General features: G+C 41.6%; 2 protein-coding genes across 3 annotated transcripts; one reads left to right on the forward strand and one right to left on the reverse strand.

Annotated features, from left to right (window-relative positions):
• The first annotated feature begins 10 nt into the window (after window positions 1-10).
• Window positions 11-6,522, forward strand: cep57 (centrosomal protein 57). Of its 2 annotated transcripts, XM_040008919.1 has the most exons (12): window positions 11-21; window positions 163-365; window positions 721-910; window positions 1,189-1,389; window positions 1,522-1,643; window positions 3,294-3,422; window positions 4,208-4,285; window positions 4,366-4,461; window positions 4,668-4,745; window positions 4,845-5,074; window positions 5,180-5,324; window positions 5,435-6,522. In XM_040008919.1, the coding sequence occupies exons 2-12, from the start codon at window positions 318-320 to the stop codon at window positions 5,618-5,620; spliced, it is 1,503 nt and encodes a 500-aa protein (XP_039864853.1). In that variant the 5' UTR covers window positions 11-21; window positions 163-317; the 3' UTR covers window positions 5,621-6,522. The 2 variants fall into 2 exon arrangements, with proteins under 2 accessions (XP_039864853.1, XP_039864854.1); XM_040008920.1 differs by lacking the exons at window positions 11-21; window positions 4,668-4,745 and having other exon boundaries at window positions 90-365.
• Window positions 6,523-11,614: 5,092 nt separating this feature from the next.
• Window positions 11,615-15,738, reverse strand: LOC120720031. Its single transcript, XM_040009629.1, has 3 exons — window positions 13,141-15,738; window positions 12,519-12,741; window positions 11,615-12,312 (listed from the first exon to the last, which is right to left on the reverse strand). Exons 1-3 carry the CDS (start codon window positions 13,469-13,471, stop codon window positions 12,183-12,185), a joined length of 684 nt encoding a protein of 227 aa, XP_039865563.1. The 5' UTR covers window positions 13,472-15,738; the 3' UTR covers window positions 11,615-12,182.
• Between the last annotated feature and the right edge of the window lie 2,890 nt (window positions 15,739-18,628).

The raw sequence follows: 18,628 nt of genomic DNA on the forward strand, positions 1-18,628 counted from the left end.
GTAAGCCCACCGTGTGCGCTTGTTTTATTGATATTGGCACTCCGGTCCGCGTCTTTTATATGTCCTTAGTGTCTAACAAGTCATAATGTGATTTAAACCATTCGTACCCTTCAGAAACCATGGACTGTGTCGCTTGTCAAAGTGGTGTTTTCTTTTGCACAGCCCATATTAGCACAAACGGCTGTACAAACTGTGCTTAGCTAGTAATCTGTCAGTCGTAATTAAAAAGCGATGTGCTGTAGTTCTACTCTCAGCTAGCATTGCGTCATTTGCATTTCTTTAACACATGCGAGACAGGCTGGAATGGTTGCATTTCGATGGAGACGCTGCCAAAAACACTCGCAGCTGATGCTACGCGGGAAACGGTAGTATTACCAGATTTGGGTGAATTTCAATTGAAAGAAAAATTAAAAGCAGGTTGCCACCGTTTATCTTGAGTTAGCTAGACTGCACAGGAAGCTGCCTAGCAGCAGTTGCTACAACTCAAACTAAACGATGTTGCAAACCTAATAGTGGGCTGAAGTTATTCTGTGTTTGACGTGAACTGGACGGAATGAATATAGTTTTTTTCTCACGGTCATTTCACTTTCTGTACTCCATTTGTTGTTTTTGGCCCTGTTCTATTCGCTCACTGTAAAAAATGTAGATGCCAGCAGTTATCTAAAGTCTAATATGGAAAATGCAGATAACTAAATAACATTTAGTCCTGTTTCCCTGCAGGAATCTTATCCACCACCACCACCAACCTGTGGACCGGTGCCTGACAGTCTGTCTCTGCCATCCTACAAAGACTACCCAGCTCACCGACCTTTTATCAACACACTTGTGCATCACAGACCTCAAACACACACTCATCAATCATATGTTCCATCATCACCCATCAAAGCCTTCCCTGAGACCAACAGTACTGGTACAATTAACTTGTGCATCTCTTTTGTTGCCTGTGTAGAGTTTCCATTCAGGCATTGTAGTGTTTCAGAGCTCCATGGTTACACATGCAACATGATGCTGCACTACTTGAATGTCTCAGCTTCACCAACATCTATTCATTCGTCCAATCATCCTTTCTTAGCTCCTGTCATGTTATCTTCTTTTTCCTTTTAGACCCCAAAAATATCTTGTTACACCAGATATGTCACCATATGCAGACCCTTCCTGTAGCTAACTTATATTTTTATGTCTGTGTAGTGATCTTATCTGCCTTGAGAAACCTACAAGAAAAGATCAGGAGGTTGGAGATGGAAAAAGGACATGCAGAGCGGAGTCTGCATGCACTGGGAAAAGATGCTTCACAAACACTTCTACAGAATGAAGATATTACATCGAGACTCTTAAATGATCAAAAAAACCCAGAAATACAAAGAAGTGCCCATTCCAACTGCAACCAAGGTGAGTATAGATAGATATATGGTGATAATAATTTAATTACCTTTTCATATACTTTTATTACTGTCTTGTTTCAAGCTATAGTCTTTTTTTTGTTACCTACATGTCTTCTGCGTATCTTCTCTCTATTTCTAGTGCTGATCAACCACCTTGCTGCCGCAGAGTCTCGCTGTTTGAAGCTGGAGCGACAGCTGGATCACATGAGGAGGATGCTGCGCAATGCCAGAACAGAGAGGACCAACCTGCTTAAACAGCAGGTTAAATGTCATAGCCTGTAGCTTTTCATTTAAAATATACAGTGGTCCCTTGTCTATCGCGGTAGTTACGTTTTAAAAATAACAGGTGAAATCCACGAAGTAGTCAACGTTATTTTTTACAATTATTATAGATGTTTTAAGGCTGTAAAACCCCTCACTCCACACTTTATACACTTTTCTCAGACAGGCATGAACATTTTCACACTTTTCTCTCTTGTTTAAACTCTCTCAAAGTTCAAACCTTCACAGCAAAATAAGTCCAGTATTATAGAATGAAACCAAAGTCACCCGCGGTTGCCTTTGACGGTGCAAAATGTTTTGTCAAAATTGTTGTGTTTGTTGGGGAGAAAACTTAAAAACATACAGTACAGCACCTCAGAGTCACACTGCTAGCGATAGAAAATTAATGTAAATTTGACAAGTTGAACGCATTCTGTACTGTACAGGAGACACAGTACAAGATTGATTGACAGTGGTCTACAGCCAATCAGGACGCAGAACACAGTGCACTGTAAAAAAAAAAAAAGCATGCAAAATTGTACAAAAAAAATCGAAACAGTGAGGCCGCGAAAGATGAAAGATGAACCGCGTTATAGCAAGGGACTGCTGTATTCATTTAAAAACTTGAAATCAGTAGTCAGTAGATCCATATTCTTGACGGAGGCGGTCGCACTTTCTCCTTCTCCCTTATCTTTCCTGCTTGGCTTCTCATGTCTTTTGTATAGTCTCGCTTATTCTCTAACCCTAAGTGAGTCTCCCAAACTTGTTCTCTAAAAACCTAAAGAAGAATTATGGATTTGATCAACTGGTCCCTTAACGAAACTGACAACTCCTGGGCTTGGGAGAGCCTGATTGTCCTGCGGAGACATTTGCTGCTGGATACTCGATGGTCGGCTGTGTCGTGTGTCTAGCGACACTCTCGATGGAGGACATTGAATGACATCTACCAATTCGGAACCATGATAACAGAGTTCTGGCTGATTGGAGCTGGCTCGGACCTGGCTTATCGAAAAACAAGAAGCGGCTACAGCTGTTCAAAATTCCACAAGGCTGGCTGACATGATAGAGGATGGGCAGGGCTGTGAGTACTCAGACTGCTTTTGAACACAATATGGATAAGATCTTGGAGAAGCTCATGGCTCTGCTATATGGATAACATCTTGAAGAAGAACAAATGGAATTGAGAGACCTGGTGACCAGTGACGGACATTAGACCAACTGTAAAATTGGATGGAGTTTGTTCACACTAACCAAACTAACTACCCTCTTCACCTCATGCGGCCCCCTGGCGGCAGCTGGATGCTCAAGGCAAAAGCTGACAGGAATAACAATCCTCCTTTAGATAATAAGACTGTGTTGTGACTTTCTCCCTCCTCATTCAAGGCCACCCACGTCGACCGAAGATTGTTGATCTCCCTGTTGGAGCTCAGTCTGGGGGGAGTTAGTTTTTTCTCCTCGTCTTTCCTCATGTTGTGCATTTTCCATTGTTATACCTCTCTGACCTGTCTTCCCCATGTGATGTTGTAATGTATGTATGGTCAGAAGGGTAAGATGGCACTGGCGAAGGTCGGTAGCTTTAACACAACAAATTTCCCACATGTGGGACTAATAAAGGTTATCTTATCTTATTAATTGTTATCTTCCTTTCAGGACATCCTGCAGAAAGCCAAATCAGCTGAGTGGCAGTCTGACACAGCATCACAGTATGCTCAGTTTGACAAGCTGGAGAGACTTGAGCAGGAGTATCTCAGACTGACACGCACACAGAACATTTCCGAGGTAAATATACAGACTTGTTGACGTAGTGTCAGGTACACTGAAATTATCTACTGAACAACCCATGCTCTTCTGTCATAAGGAAGAGAATATTGCCATTAAACATCATAAAATCCATGGCAGTGGCATCAGGCTTCCCCAGATTACCCACAGCTTGTTTTTCTTCAAGCATGGCTTGATAAATCAAAAGTATGAGTATCAAACTGCTGTCCTGGGGGCTGTAAATGTCCCACTAAAGGGTCTGATTTTGGCCCACAGTTAGCTTTGCAAATTGGGAAAATTGCAGTGAAGCAGTGCATAATTTGTTGGCTATTTCACTGTACTACTTACTTAAATATAGATGAAGCAAGTGGTTCACAAAACATTTAATCACTAAAATAGGTTGTTTTTTCATGTCAGAAATAGGACTTTAAAGCATCTCAAGCTATTCATCACCTGGTGGTGTCTTTTCTAAGATTACTGAACAACAGTTTTAGTGTAATTTTCAGTTGAATTTCCCACAGCTCATATTAAAGAAAACAGATAAATGTTCACAAGAGTTTACAAGAAGTCTTTAAACAGACCAGAACAAGACAAAAAGAATACTGGTTCTTAAGGGGAGCTCAGAATTTAAAATCCTGTATGCTGTCATGGATCTGGATTAATCTGCACATTAAGAAGCTAAGAATTATTTTCAGGTTTGTTCTTTATTTGTCAGTATTTTCTATTTTTACTGGACTTAAAAGTGGTAACAAGTAAAAGTTAGTGTTTTGATATATTCATCGTATGATGGGTTTGTTTGTCTTCAGATGAAGATCCTTGAGTTGGAGATGAAACTACAGGAAGAGGAGTACCAAAGAAAGCTCATCCAAGACAAGGCCAACCAAGTAATGAGACATGAATTATAATTTTCATCCTTGCTCTCTCTGTTACTCACTTTACATACTTTCTTCTTTCCAATGCTCAGCTACAGACTGGGTTGGACGCCAGTAGGATCCTGCTGCAGTCTGTGTCACCGTGCCGATCCGCCAAGAAGCCCAAAGAGAAGAAGTCCAATACAAAGGTTAAGACCTTCACATGCTCAGCTCATGGTTTTACTTCTGTTTGAGACTGCTAAGGTTCCTTCTTTATAAGTAGATGGTAGAAGAGACAGTTTTGCTCACAAGTGTAGATTTTATTAAAAAGGTTAAACATGTTCATCAGGGAAACCAGATAAAAACATCAATCCAAATTCCATCTTCCCTAGTTTTATTTCCATTTCCTTTCCAGAAATCATCGCAGCAATATTCCCACACAGAGCCACATTATAGACTGAGCCTGAGAGATGTACCCTTTGTTGCTGGAACGGTATAAAAAGACGTGCCCGTGTGATGGAATACAATGGTCTGCCATATTTAACATGCACTTCCCTTATGCTGACTCGCTCTCTTTCTCTCTGACGTTTAGTCAGTAGGCTGCAGCCACTCGGTCAGAGCCAACGTCCAGTCAGTTTTGTCTCTCCTGAAGCGACACCAGCCCCACCTCTGCAACAGCCGCGTCCTCTCACGCAACACAAACGGTTCCGGCACAGACGGCCACCGGCATTCAGACAGTTCCTCTTCTTCCTCTTCGGCTAGCGGGGAGGAATTATCGGAGCTGCTGCAAGCCCTGCAGGAGGAGCTGCGACTCATGAGCTTGTGAGCAGTGTTTCATTTGATCTCGACACAAGGCAAGTCACAGACGACGATTATCAAAAGTACTTTGGGGGTTTTTTTCAGTGTGTTTCTGCGTGTGTGTTGCAGGGAGCATGATGAGTTAATGAGGCAGGTGGAGGATTGTGTGTTTGAACAGGAAAGAAAGGAACTTCGGAGGGTGCAGGAGAGGCTGTTGTTGAAAATGGAGAGGAAAGGAGAGCAGATCAGTAAGCTGTACAAGCACAAGTCGCAGGTGTGTTTTCACATATGCAGTCACTAGTTTTCTTTCTTGTTATTTATTTTTTATTATTATTATAATTTGTTAAAGCTTGTGTCTCTTATCTTTTCCTGTCTCTCTGCCAGATAAAAAAGTTAAGAAAAGAAGCCAATTGCAGGCAGAGCAATGGGAACGAGCTGAGGGTGTCTACCACAGTGTCCACCAGAGGTCACTCTGCGGCAGCAGTCAAGGCTAGACCAGGAGACAGAAGCAAGATGAATCTGAGGCTCCTGAGGGACATGAAGGCTCTGCAGACCTCATTACGGACCTGACACTTGCCCACACTTTAGGTCACTCTTGTTGGTGCTATTTACCTCCCCTCAGCAATTACTTCAACTTCAAAACAGACACTGGCTGAAAAACACTAGATGAACACGAAGAACCAGCCTGTGTTTACCAAGCGTCTGTTTGATGAGCAGGTTCAAGAGCATATGACCTGAAATTCTTTAATATGTTTTTACTAGAATATTTGAAAAGACTGGTATGAGTCAGATTTTAGATGTCACTGATGATCAACACTAACTTACTTGTTTAAAAGATTTGTTGTTTTTTCTTAATAATTTCTCATATTACTGTCTGACAATATGTTGAGAATATTTTAAAGAAAACTGGGCTTTAAATGGTACTTGATTTATTATTTACAAGTACTATTAAAGAGACAGTGTCTTGGTTCACGGAGCATTTTACCCCCAACATTTTCCTCTTATCTGTTTTTATGCAAGTAGAGACCATTGAAGTCTCTCTACATCTGTTTTAAATCCTGCAATTTGTGTATGTAAAAGTTACACTTTTATATTTTCTATGCAGTTGTAAAGTCCATGATCATTTCTAGAAATGGCCCAAATGTGAGGGGATTTCTTTTTACAATCAGGAGTAAACTGGATCTTAGTGAAGACACGTTTATGTTTTTATGTTTGTGCAGTATTGGTCCAGTACATGGTTTTGGGTGTTGATATTTTTTTGTGGGGGTGGGGCCTGGATACTGAAAGTTTCCTCAAACCCTCATGTGCTTGAGGTGCTCCTCTTCCAAAGACTTGTCCTTCCTGCGTTTGATGCTGGTGTCTGACTTCAGTGAAATCACAACATCCATCAAATAAATTCTCCATTCCTGATTACTTTTTCCCAAAATTGTGTGAATCATTATACCATTGCATTAAAGGACCATTTAAATATCTGTTTCTGTTTCCCTTTTTTCAATCCAAATTAAATTCTGTTATGATTTCCTTCATTATCAGCAATGTAAATAACAGTACCCTCTAGCTGTTATTGATTAAGGTGGTCCAAATACAAAGAATTGTTTATCTGCACACATATACAAATATATGAATCAAAATTACTTAGATGTGACAATAAGAATACATGTTTTAACCCTCCTAAAATGGGTAAAAAAGAGAAATTTGGCTGCTACAATTGTAACTCATTCTCAGTTATGAGTTACAGTGATTTTCGAGTCCCTGTTATCAAAGTGTTATTTATAAGAGGCTGTATGTCACCCAGACCCCAGGGGGGGTTGTTAGCACCAGGCTGCACTGGACAACTCCTTTGTGGAGATGAGACTGGGAAGTCTCTTAAACAGGCTGGATTTTCTTGTTGGTTATTTTATGAGAGAAGAGACTGGGTGTGGTGAGAGAGCGGTGTGACGATAATCCTGAAGGGGAAAGCTGCTGGTGGACAAACTGCACAGAGACATGGTATGCTGCTTTTCATGGTATGCTATCTTTTATTATCTGAGTTTCTCAGCTGGCCTGATTTGTTTGTTGTATTCCTGACAGTATGGATTTATTAATGCCTGTTTGAAATCGCTGGTAGTGGAAAAGTTTGGCGAGGAGGCGTGGGTCAAGCTCAGGTAAAAGACAAATTTCTCTTTGAGAGAGTTGAATTTTTCAAAATCTGTTTGCTTTATTAATGAATTTTTACAGCAGAAACACATTTCTGTTACATTCTTAAAACATATCAGGAAATAAACATATTGTCTTCCCAAAATCATCATCGTCATCATACACAGGGATGAAGCTGGAGTCCAGGACACCTTCCTGACACATGAAGTCTACGAAGATGAAATCACTTTGCACTTAGTGGCAGAGGCCTGCAAGCTTTTAGGTGTCTTTCCATTCACGAGTTGTTTCAATATATGAAATTGAAAATTCCAGTCATACATATTTTTATTTATTTATTTATTGATTTACTTTCAGGAGTAAAACCAGAGGTAGTCTTGAGGCAGTTCGGAGAGTATTTCTTTGAGTTTTGCAAACGCTCCGGCTACCATCACATGCTGCGGACTTTAGGAGGAAATCTGTCTGAATTCACGGAGAATTTGGATGCACTTCACAGCTACCTGTCGCTCTCCTATAAGGTACTTGCTTTCACATCTGTCTCCCCCCCCCTCTTTTTTATTGGAGATATATTTTATTATTCCCTGCTTGATTCTTGCAGGAGATGAATGCACCTTCTTTTCGAGTGGAAAGGAACCCTGATGGAACCATGCTTCTCCATTATTATTCTGACCGCAGAGGACTTTGTCACATTGTTCCTGGTTTATTTGAAACATTTCCTTTAGAAATAACAATTTTGAGCTACATTACTCTCATTCTTAATATGGAGTATTTGGATCTAAATACCAAGTGTTCTCTTTTGTAGGTATTATTGGTGCTGTTGCTAAGGATTTTTTCAACAGTGAGATAACAATGGAGATTGTTAACCAGCTAGAAGAACTGGAGAGAACTGGAAAGAAGGAGCACGTGGTTTTCCTAGTTAGCAGTAAAACTGATGCTTCCTCAAAGGCCCAGATCCTTCATTCTTTGACTGATGAACCTAATACCACCGTCGGGATCAAAAAGGTTAGATTTTAGAAGTGGTAAATTAAATAACAATTTTATTTTACTGGAATTCTAACTCTTTTCTGTTTATGCAAACAGTCTGATCATGAAAAGAAAACAAAGATCGGTTTCACCATGCCCAGGAGTCACTGGCAGACATCAAAGGAGTTGGTTCACATCGGAAAAGGTACAGTTAACATAAAGCCTTGGAGCAATGGGCTGTGCCCAACGACTCCTATAAGACATTTGCATTTTTACATTTGCATGTATAAATAAATATTTACAACATTTATTTTGCTATACAGGCAAATCATTGAAGAATTTTGAACCCGTGTATCCCATGAAGCTCAAAATTGACCTGCAGACTTTCTGCCATGCTTTCCCTTTCCATGTAGTCTTTGATGAGCAGGTAAAATTTACAGAAATATATACATGGTTTAGATTAGCGATGAACAGTCTCTGCAGAAACCAACTCAAGAGTCATAAATAATTAAGTCATATAATATTAACGGTGAAAACCTAATGGTGGTGGTGTGTGGTACAGCTGGTGGTGCATCAGGCTGGAGTGAATCTCCAAAGGACTGTCCCTGGGCTGCAGATTGTGAATATCCATTTAGATGAGTACTTCAGCATTGTGCATCCTGAGGTGACTTTCACAATCTCCAGCATCCGGAAGTTCATCAACAGCCACTTTGTCATGCAGACTCGCAGGGAAATGATGCCTGAGGCATGGAAAGGCCGGCCTATGCTTCAGCTCAGAGGTAAAAAGAAAGAAACATTTTCTTTTTCTTATGTGTGTATTTTTTTCCATCTTCTGTTATTTGTCTTCAGGTCAGATGATCTGGATGCCTTCTCTGCGCTGCATGTTATATCAAGCCTCTCCTTTGCTGAGAAGCCTTCAGGAGCTGGAGGAAATGCACATGCACATTTCTGACATTGCACCCCATGATGTCACCCGGGACCTTATCCTACTCAATCACCAGCGACTGGCTGAAATGGAGCTATCCAGTCAGCTGGAAAGGAAGAAGGAAGAGCTCCGCATCCTGTCCCAGCACCTTGAGGAAGAGAAGAGAAAGACAGAGAACTTGCTGTATGCCATGCTGCCTAAGCATGTAGCCAACCAGCTGAAAGAGGGCAAAAAAGTAGATGCAGGTTAATAGATAGTTAAAAGATATAAATACTGGATAATTTGTTTGGGCCTATCTGATGTGGCTGTTTTGCATCTTAATTTGTGTGTATGTGTCCTACAGGAGAATTCAAAGAATGCACCATATTGTTCAGTGATGTAGTGACGTTTACCAATATCTGTGCCATGTGTGAACCCATTCAAATCGTTCATATGCTTAACTCCATGTACCTGCAATTTGACCGACTCACCACTGTGCACAATGTCTACAAGGTAAATATGAATGGTGTAACCTGGTTTTTTTCCATGTACATTTCACTGGAAAAGAAAAGAACCATTCATGCATTTCCATAAAGCTTTTGGTTACGGGTTGGGTTTTTTTCCATCATGTCATCTGTTTGAACCTGACAGAGTATTTTTCGGTTTTTACCAGGTTGAGACCATAGGGGATGCCTATATGGTGGTAGGTGGGGTTCCTATACCTGTCTCCAGCCATGCCGAGAGGGTGGCCAACTTTGCTCTGGGCATGATTATAGCTGCCAAGGAGGTTATTAACCCCATAACTGGAGGACCCATTCAGGTGCAAGGAAGTTTATAGAGCACTTCTTAAGTAAATGGTTGTGAAATGGGGGGAATTTTACTCAATTATTGTGCTACACCATTACGGTAGTTCTGCTGTAAGCAGCAGTGACAAAAGCACACTTTTGAGTGGAAGGAGTCTTCTTTCACTCCCCCAAATGCACCTGTGCCAGCGTTTGAATCCAAATATACATATGTAACTCCATCTGTGTGATGTTTTGTATTTCTATAGATCCGTGTGGGTCTCCACAGTGGTCCTGTATTGGCAGGTGTAGTTGGGGAAAAGATGCCACGCTACTGTCTTTTCGGAGACACTGTCAACACTGCCTCTCGTATGGAGAGTCACGGCCTCCCCAACAAGATCCATTTGAGCCCAACTGTATACCAGTGAGGAGACACATAATATTGCACAAGAAAACCTGCATCCATACACACTTTCATGTGCTATGAAACCTGTGTTATCATCAGAATGATTACTGCCTCTATTTCTAAGTCTTGCCTTCATATATTTCAGGGCTTTAAAGAACAAATGCTTTGTCATCCAGAAACGAGGAGAGATAGAGGTGAAGGGAAAGGGGAGTATGGCCACTTACTTTCTTGAAAGAAACACCGGAGTGAGCGAGCAGCAGATTATGGGTCTCTGTGACCTGGAGGCCACAGACGGAGAGGACAGCAGCCAGGGAAGCTACCAGCCAGGTCTGTATAGACCAAATGTAGTGATTTGTTGTGTGTCTTTGAAATTATAACTGATGGTTGTTTGACATTTCTGTCTGTACAATTCCTCCATCTAAAGCACAAGTGCACACTGCAATAGATGCACAGCCTTAGTATCACATCCTCTACAGAGAAAATAACAAAATCAATATGATAAGAGGGGCACCTCAATTTCAACTGTATATAGAAACAGTCTTGGAGCAAATGTGACCACATAAATTCCTCTAGATTGAATAAAGTATTCTGATTCTGACTGTGTTTTTGTCCTCTTTTACAGGTTTTGAAACAAAGCATAAAGATGAGCCTTTCTTGATCCCAATGAATTACAAAGACAGTCCAAGTGAATCTCTGCCATCATCAAATATGTCTGAGATTCAAATCCGCCCAATTCTCAAGCCCTCCGACTCAGAAAGCTATGGAAGCCTCGACACTGAAAACCAATCAGAGGATGGAGCTCCTGACCAGTTACAAGCTACTGCTAAATTTGGCCAAACAGAATACACAGAGAAAAACGTAGAGGAATTAGACAGTGATAGCCATGTGGACATGCAGGAGCAAAACTTGATCAGTGATTCTTTGGAAACTAATATTGAAAGAAAACATAGCCAAACCCAGTTCTGTGTAGTTCTCTGAGCTGCTAATACCATGCATAATAGTTTACAGGCTGTAAATGGTTTATCAGCAAGAGTGGGTGTAATGATGAACCCTTGCAGCTGACACCAACTCCTGACAAAACAACTTTGCTGCAGAAATTATGTTTTGTACTTCATCAGTTAGAGTGATTCGCTGCACTGTACAAGGTTTTCTGTTAATGTGTCATTTATTGGATGTTGCAGATCAAATGTTGAAGTTGCAGGTGAAGTTCAAGTAATGATTATATGCTTTGGTTGTAGCTCATGCGTCTTATATTAGAAGTTTTAATTGTGTCTGCCCTGCACAGTGACAGTGGCACAGTAAGCAAAATGTTTTCATGTTATTGAGAAATGATTATCTATCTATCTATGGAATAATAAAACAGTCTCCTTTAAACATGACTTTCATACCATTTATATTTAATATAAATAATCCAAACACTGGATTCTTTTAAGAAGACTTTTATACATGAAAGCAAAGATTGTGATTTGGTTTTGAGAAAACAAAATACATGCTCAGGAACAGCAGGTCATCTTCAGGAGGTCCATTGACCATCTTCTTCAGTTTACATTGTGAAAAGAAACCAAGATGAATAAATAATGAATAAAACATCGCTCATGAGGTCTGAGTCAGCGACCACAGCTGTCCGTAAAAGGGTTGTCACCTGCAGGTGTGTGTGTCACTCTCAAGCAACACCCGGGGTCAGGTGAAGAGACCAGATATCTGATCCTCGCTCCGGAGGGCTCTGTGCTTCATCACTGTTGACCATGGTCACATGAAAACAACACCTGTAACCAGAGTCTTCTGTTTGTGTGGTCAGGTGTGATAAAAATCGGTCTGCTGGCTCACTCACTAAGAGCCCAGTCTACGTTGGCCTAGATGAAGAGGCCAACCTGTCACCTGTCGCAGGCCACGGAGGCTCAGTTCATGTCTGAATTTTGCCTCGTTTAAAGTCTGGTTGTTTTCTCAAGAATCCGTCTCAGTTATGGAATCCAGGTCAGACAGTTTAGGATCCCCCTGGTGTTTGGTCAGAGCTGGTCGACTGGTGTAAATGTCATCCACAGGTAGAAGGAAGGTGACAGTTTTCACCTTGGACCTTAAGGTGCAAAGAAAACACAAGAATAATTTTGCTGCAGTTTCAGAGATTCTGTATAAAGACTAGCCTTTTGAGGCAAAGCAATGAACAAAGTACTTTGAAATTAGCCATTAATGGAAACAGCAGTTAAAGCCTCTGTGAGGTCAAGTTTAAGATGAATTTTTGTTTAAGGCTACAGTTGGGGCATTTATAGTATTTATCTCTACCTGTTTTTATGAACATATTCCTGCAGGGAGTGCCGGTTGGTAATTTTTCCCACATCTTCCTTTGTTGAGTTACCAAAGACACCTTTCCCATGTTGGATTTCTTCTTGCAGTCTTTCCCAACCAGAGTTGCTTGGCCGGACCCTGTTAATCCTTCCATCCCGTACAGTCACACCAGACAGGTTGGAACTTGTAGAGTACCTCCGAACAGTCATCACAGTGTTTTCTGTGAAACAGCACAAACATGATGGATTGAAAGATTTTTAGTTATTTATTTATTTTACAGGGCAGGGATGCCTATAGACAGGAAACAGTAATGTCATGTTCTCGGGTGTCTCTAAATATTACGTTTTAAAGTTTATATATAATTTACGAATATTATAAAAGGCTATAATTAACATATTTTGATTTTTCCTTAGATACGTTGTTGGCATTTATTGTGAATAAGGAATCTCCTCAAATCTCCTTACAAAAGGATGACCATTGAATCAGAACGAGCCTATAATGAGCCCTATTTCTAGTTTTAAAGTAAATTTTTATATAATAAAGAACCCTAAGAGATAGCCTATCATACTATTTCATTAGTTTAAACTCAGTCTGATGCCCCACTCGACTTCCCTCTTACCCTTGTATTGTCCCTCCAGGACCGGCGCAGACGCATTTCGCCTCAGGTTCACATAAGGGTTATCATCCTTGTCAGCCTGCTTCTTAACTGCTGATGACACGGGACTAGCTTCTCCTGGCATGGCCGCAAGTGAACGCTGACCAAAGTCTCCCCGCAGCTCCCGGTTCTCCGCTTCCAGCTTCTTGATTTCGTCCCGCATCTCCATGATCACCTGCGCCAGGCTGCGGGTGCTCTCCATGGTGCTGTTGCTGCGTTGCCAGTACCACGGCTTCCCAAACACCGGCAGGGAGTCGCGCAGTAGAAGCTCACCGTGCTCCTGCGGCTTTATCATTGCGGCCCCCAAAGCTTTTGTGGTCCTCCTGCTTAGAGGCTTTCCAGGTTCTCTGCGTCTGTCAATCTCGGTCCAGATCTTGTTATGGGGAAGATTACATCGCCTTTCACCACTTGTACACCTGAAAGCGCTCCGGTGATCATCCAGCAGCACACAAAGAATGTTTTATTCATCACACCCGGCGTCCAGTTTCAGGAAAACTAAGCAGGGGTCGGAAATGAATTGTGCACTGCACAAAAGCTAGAGCGGCACTTAAAAGGAGTTTTTGACATCGTTTTTGTGCCTATAATATTTGTAGCAACTATATGTTTAAGGTGTAGGAATGATTTTGGCATCCCAGCTTTACTGTGTGGGGGTCATTTCTCTGTTGGGATTACAATGTCCTCCCCCTGAAATATTAATTAAATCTGTCAGCCAAGACAAATCTTGGAGTGAGACTGAATAGGGGCCTGTTCTGTTTTTTTGGTGTGTGTGTGTGTGTGCATGTGTGTGCCCTGATTTTGATGCATAAGATCATTTAGAGCAGAGCATTTAAAAAAAAACAAGTGTAATTGATTATTTGCACAATGACAGTGTGAGTGTTTTTTCAATATGAACAAATTCACTCAGAAGACAGATATTAATTAAAGTCTATTTAATAGGCTATATGATCCTCTGTCTCATGAATATGCATGTTTGATGAAAGGGAGGAGGGGGGTTAAACCAGAAATTGCAGGCAGTTTTGAAGAAAAAGACAGTAGAAAAAAAGCAGGTGTTTGATGATAATAATAAGAGAAGGAACAAACATGAAATGCAACAGGATGCACTCCAAAGAAAATTTCAGCAAATTACACTCAGTGGGACTTCCATAGTCAGGATGAATGGTCCGGTGTGCCAGTAGAGCTCATGTGGCAACAGGTTGTGACCCCTTATAAATAGACCAGAAAGTCTGTGAGTGCACGTGTACCCTAGCTGGCCCGACTCAAACAAAAACCGAGGTTACCCACATAATTTAAAATGGCATAATCCATAATATACAAGTGGTGTAAGGAAGGGTGTTTAGCTAATTAACAAATTAAAATGGAGCCCCAGTTGGTTTTCTCATGTGTGACTTGGACTGAATGGTGGTGGCTCAGGGCAACCCGAGCCTCCCAGAGTCTAGGCCACTGGGACGGAGACAGGCACACATAAACTAGTCTGTGGAGGAGAGAAACCCAATAAGCTCCCCTTTCTGGTTCACAAAATAGGCTACAGAGAAGGCGGGAGGTGAGAGAGATGAGACTGAGGATGGGAGTACTGCCGATTGGCTGGCAGAAAAACAGTTTGTGTAGAGGACTTATTGTAGAGGGTCAGTGCAACTCAATCTGCTGCACCTCAGGTGTGGAACAGAGGGAGTGTGAAGAGACAGACATAAATGTGTCAGCTGTCTTGTCAGACTGTGATAACAACAACAGACAAGTGTGAGAAAGAGATGGAGAGTGAGTGAGAGAGAAATAAAGGCCATATTTTGTTTTTTACCACCAACTGCATTTTCAGAGCCACTTAACCTCTTTTTATGTGCCGTGTACAAACCCCAGGCTTAGCATCAATTAGTAAAGAACCACTCTGCTGCTTTATCTCTGCATGGTCAGTAATTATACCCAACAAGTGGAAAAAAACTGACATCAGATCCGTTGGAAAACTGGTCACTGTGGGAGCACACTAAATTTTAATGCCATGTCACTTTCAATGAAACCTCAACCACAATTTTATACCCTCCACTGTGCTAAAGTCAGTGCAACACACTCTACTGACAGATTCATTTGTGAGAGTATGTGTCTATGTTACTTAATTTCAACTGCCTATGTGGGTATAGCTTTTGAGTGTCCTTATGAATTAAATCAAGGAATTCTACCTGATGACAGTTGTCTGATATCAGGCTGTGTTGAAGTATTATATACTGAATAATAGTTTTTTAAAAGGTCTGCAAAACCATCTCTAGGGTTTATAGAGAATTATTCAAACAGACAAAACATCCTATGAGTTGCAGCTCTCTGCAATGAAAATGCTTTGTTGATGGCTAAACTGCTTTGAGCTGATAAAAAGGCAACAGTAACTCAAATAACTACTTGTTAGAACCAAGGTATGCAAAAGAGCATCTCTAAACATGGCAAGGTCAAGCCTTGAAGGAGATGAGCTACAACAGCAGAAACTGGGTGCCGCTCCTGTCAGCTAAGAAAAGGAAACTGAAGCTACAATTCACTCACCAAAATTGGACAACAGAAGGTTGCTGCTGATGGTATAATGATGTGGGGCCTCCCTGCTGCTGCGGAGTCGGGGCGGTCTGCCTCTCCCCACCGCAGGGAAAAGGGTAACACCACCTGGGTCTGGGTGCAGTTCCCCCCTCCAGGAGCAAGGGTACCTAGACCCGGTTCGTAGAGTACGCTTGGGGAGTGTGATCGTGTGTACAGCGTCTCTTTATGTCTGTCTCCATGTTGGTTGAGTGTGGAGTAAGTGCATATGAGAGCATGAGGGTGGGAATGGATATTTGTGTCTGTGTGTGCCTGTATGTCTGTGTCTATATGTCAGGTTGGGTATCAGACGCCACCTCTCTGGGGACATCTCAGGCCCTCCAAGGTTTGGAGGCCTATCTCCACCCACCACCACTTCCCCTGCCAGTGGCGGACTCCCTCAGGTGTCGGTGCGTTGGTGGTTCTTTGTGTCTGGGGGTGGGCGTCCGGGTACACACCGGCTCACTCCTTGGCGGCCGCTTATCGGGGCCTGGAGCCTGGGGCTCGCTCGGGCCACTCCGGAGGTGGGGTGCCCCCGGCCTCTCGGCCTGGGGCTCGGTCACTCAGGCACAGCTGGCTGCCGGCGGAGCTCACGGGCGCGTCACTGCAACTCCCCCTGGCTTCTGCTCCGCGGCTGCTGAGTGAGCCCTCATCTGGGACTCTCCTCAGCTCTTACTGGGACAGTGGCGCGGCTGCCCCTCTGTTGGTCTTCCTTGGTCTCTTGTGTTCTGGGGGCCTCTGGATGTCTGGAGTCTTGATCTCCTCCATACCTGCTTCATGCCCTGGAGGACGGGGCTGTGGCTCCCCACACTCCCTAGCAGATCGTTACATGGAGAAACCTTTGGAATGCAAGCATGCTGATCCACACAGGTATGCACACAGGTGTACACACGGGTATTCACAGACGCGGACTACAGCTTTCTTGGCTGCTGCCTCAAAGCACATTGTGCGCTGTCTATCTTGCGTGCTGCACAATATCGTTTATTATTTAGTATCTACTGATATCTACTGCTAGCTAGTTTATTGTGATGGTGCCATTTTTTTTATTTATTATGTTGCTCTTTGTTGTTTGCTTTCTCTTCTGTTTTTTTTCTCCATACAGGTGACCCAGGAGTTTTGTTCTTTTTTTTTTTTTTCTTTCTTCCCCCCCTTCTCACCGTCTCTTCTCCCATTTGGTTTTCTTTCTCTCCCTCTCTTTCTTTCATTCTTTCTCCCTGTCCTATCCTCCAGTCATGTCTGTCCCGTTTGTAGCAACTGAAAATAAAATAAATTCATAATTATAATAAAGGTCAATCAAATGGACCAATATGGCAAGGCCATGACGATCCACTTGGTAAAATAAATCCGCTTGGCATCTTTCTTGGCCTTAAGACAACAATTCTGATGGCTATAGATCCAAACGGGACACACAAAAAAAAAAAAAGAAAAGGAAACTGAAGCTACAATTCACTCACCAAAATTGGACAACAGAAGGTTGCTGCTGATGGTATAATGATGTGGGGATATTTTGTTTGCACACTTTGGGCCCTTTCAGTTCAATTTTATTTAGATAGTGTCAAATCACAAAAAACAGTTGCCTCAAGGTGCTTTATATTGTAAGGTAAAGGCCCTAAAATAATACAAAGAAAACAGAGAAAACCCCAACAATCATATGAGCCCCTATGAGCAAGTGCTTTGGCAACAGTTGGAAGTAAAAACTCCCTTTTAACAGGAAGAAACCCTCAGCAGAGGGAAGGCCATCTGTCGTGGCTGGTTAGAGTTAGGGGAGGAAAATAGGACAAAGACACACTGTGGAAGAGAGACAGAGATTAATAAGAGCCAATTACTAATACTCTTTGGAACGAAAACCTTTTGTACCAAAGAGTATTATTTATAGACCACAGTCTACCTACCTAAGAAGTATTGTGGTGTACCATGTCCATGCCTTTATGATCACAATGTAGCCATCAGTGTTAGGGTACTTGGGTCGTTGACCCAGTGTTTTGTGTCTTTTGATTCATTATGTTCTCGGTGTATTTTATATTTCCTGGTTTTGTTTACTTATTCTATTGAGTTTACTCAATATTTCTAGTTTTGGTGATCTTAGTTAGTATTTGGTCCTTTTCATGTTTTGGTCTCGTCTGTGTCTTGTTTGTCTGTCTTAGCCCTGTGTTTCTTCCCCAGTCATGCCTCTGTGTGCATCTGCGTCTCATTGTGTGTTCCCTGTATTTCCTGTTTTACTGTGGTAGTCTTCTGTCGCTGTACTCATGTTCTGTTTTGCTGCAAAATGTCTCGTCTGTTTGATTAGTGCCTGCTGTGTTTCCCAGGTTAGTAAAACTAGTAAAATGCTCTGATTTAGGGGAAAGAAATATTTGGATTTGGATTTGGAAAAGATGTGGTTATAGTGAAATATATGAAGTCAACATTGAAGATGTAGGGAAACACACACAAAAAAATAATAATAGTCACACATAAGTGATAAAGAGAGCCATTGTTTATAACACCAGGGAGCAAAGTTAAAAAAAAGTTTTTTTCTTCTTTGTCTTTGCCTGAGTTTGCTAATTTAAAATGTCTAATTAATGAATTAGCCGGTCTCAGGCCAATGCAAGACAGAATATGAGTGGCTGCTGTGCAGATTTACAGCCAAGACACAGACTGGATGAGTAAACTTACAGATACAACATAGCAGAGGACCGGTAACCATAATGTAAGGTGCAATTATAAAAAACAACAAAAGACTCACAACAACAAATTAAGCTACTTAAACATAGTCATGATCTTTGGACATTAACAAAATTTTATTTAAATGTTATACATAAAACTTTAGTTTTGTTTGTTTGTTTGTTTGTTTTTATTCAGCTAAACAAATTTATATATTGTATATTTTATAAAAAGCAACATTTCAAACATTTTTAAATATTAATATTTC

The sequence above is a fragment of the Simochromis diagramma genome, unplaced genomic scaffold (genome assembly GCF_900408965.1).
Source record: "Simochromis diagramma unplaced genomic scaffold, fSimDia1.1 OVJJ01000344.1, whole genome shotgun sequence".
NCBI classification, from domain to species: domain Eukaryota; kingdom Metazoa; phylum Chordata; class Actinopteri; order Cichliformes; family Cichlidae; genus Simochromis; species Simochromis diagramma.

What these genes read in the sequence shown, in the direction of transcription:
- cep57 (XM_040008919.1), top strand. Translation starts at nt 318, where the DNA reads ATGGAGACGCTGCCAAAAACACTCGCAGCTGATGCTACGCGGGAAACG. An exon ending in CCATTCCAACTGCAACCAAG is followed by an intron (nt 1,390 to 1,521) that starts GTGAGTATAGAT and finishes CTCTATTTCTAG; the next exon opens with TGCTGATCAACCACCTTGCT. An exon ending in AGAAGAAGTCCAATACAAAG is followed by an intron (nt 4,462 to 4,667) that starts GTTAAGACCTTC and finishes TTTCCTTTCCAG; the next exon opens with AAATCATCGCAGCAATATTC.
- LOC120720031 (XM_040009629.1), bottom strand. Translation starts at nt 13,471, where the DNA reads ATGATAAAGCCGCAGGAGCACGGTGAGCTTCTACTGCGCGACTCCCTG. An exon ending in CCTGGAGGGACAATACAAGG is followed by an intron (nt 12,742 to 13,140) that starts GTAAGAGGGAAG and finishes GCTGTTTCACAG; the next exon opens with AAAACACTGTGATGACTGTT. An exon ending in GAATATGTTCATAAAAACAG is followed by an intron (nt 12,313 to 12,518) that starts GTAGAGATAAAT and finishes TTGCACCTTAAG; the next exon opens with GTCCAAGGTGAAAACTGTCA.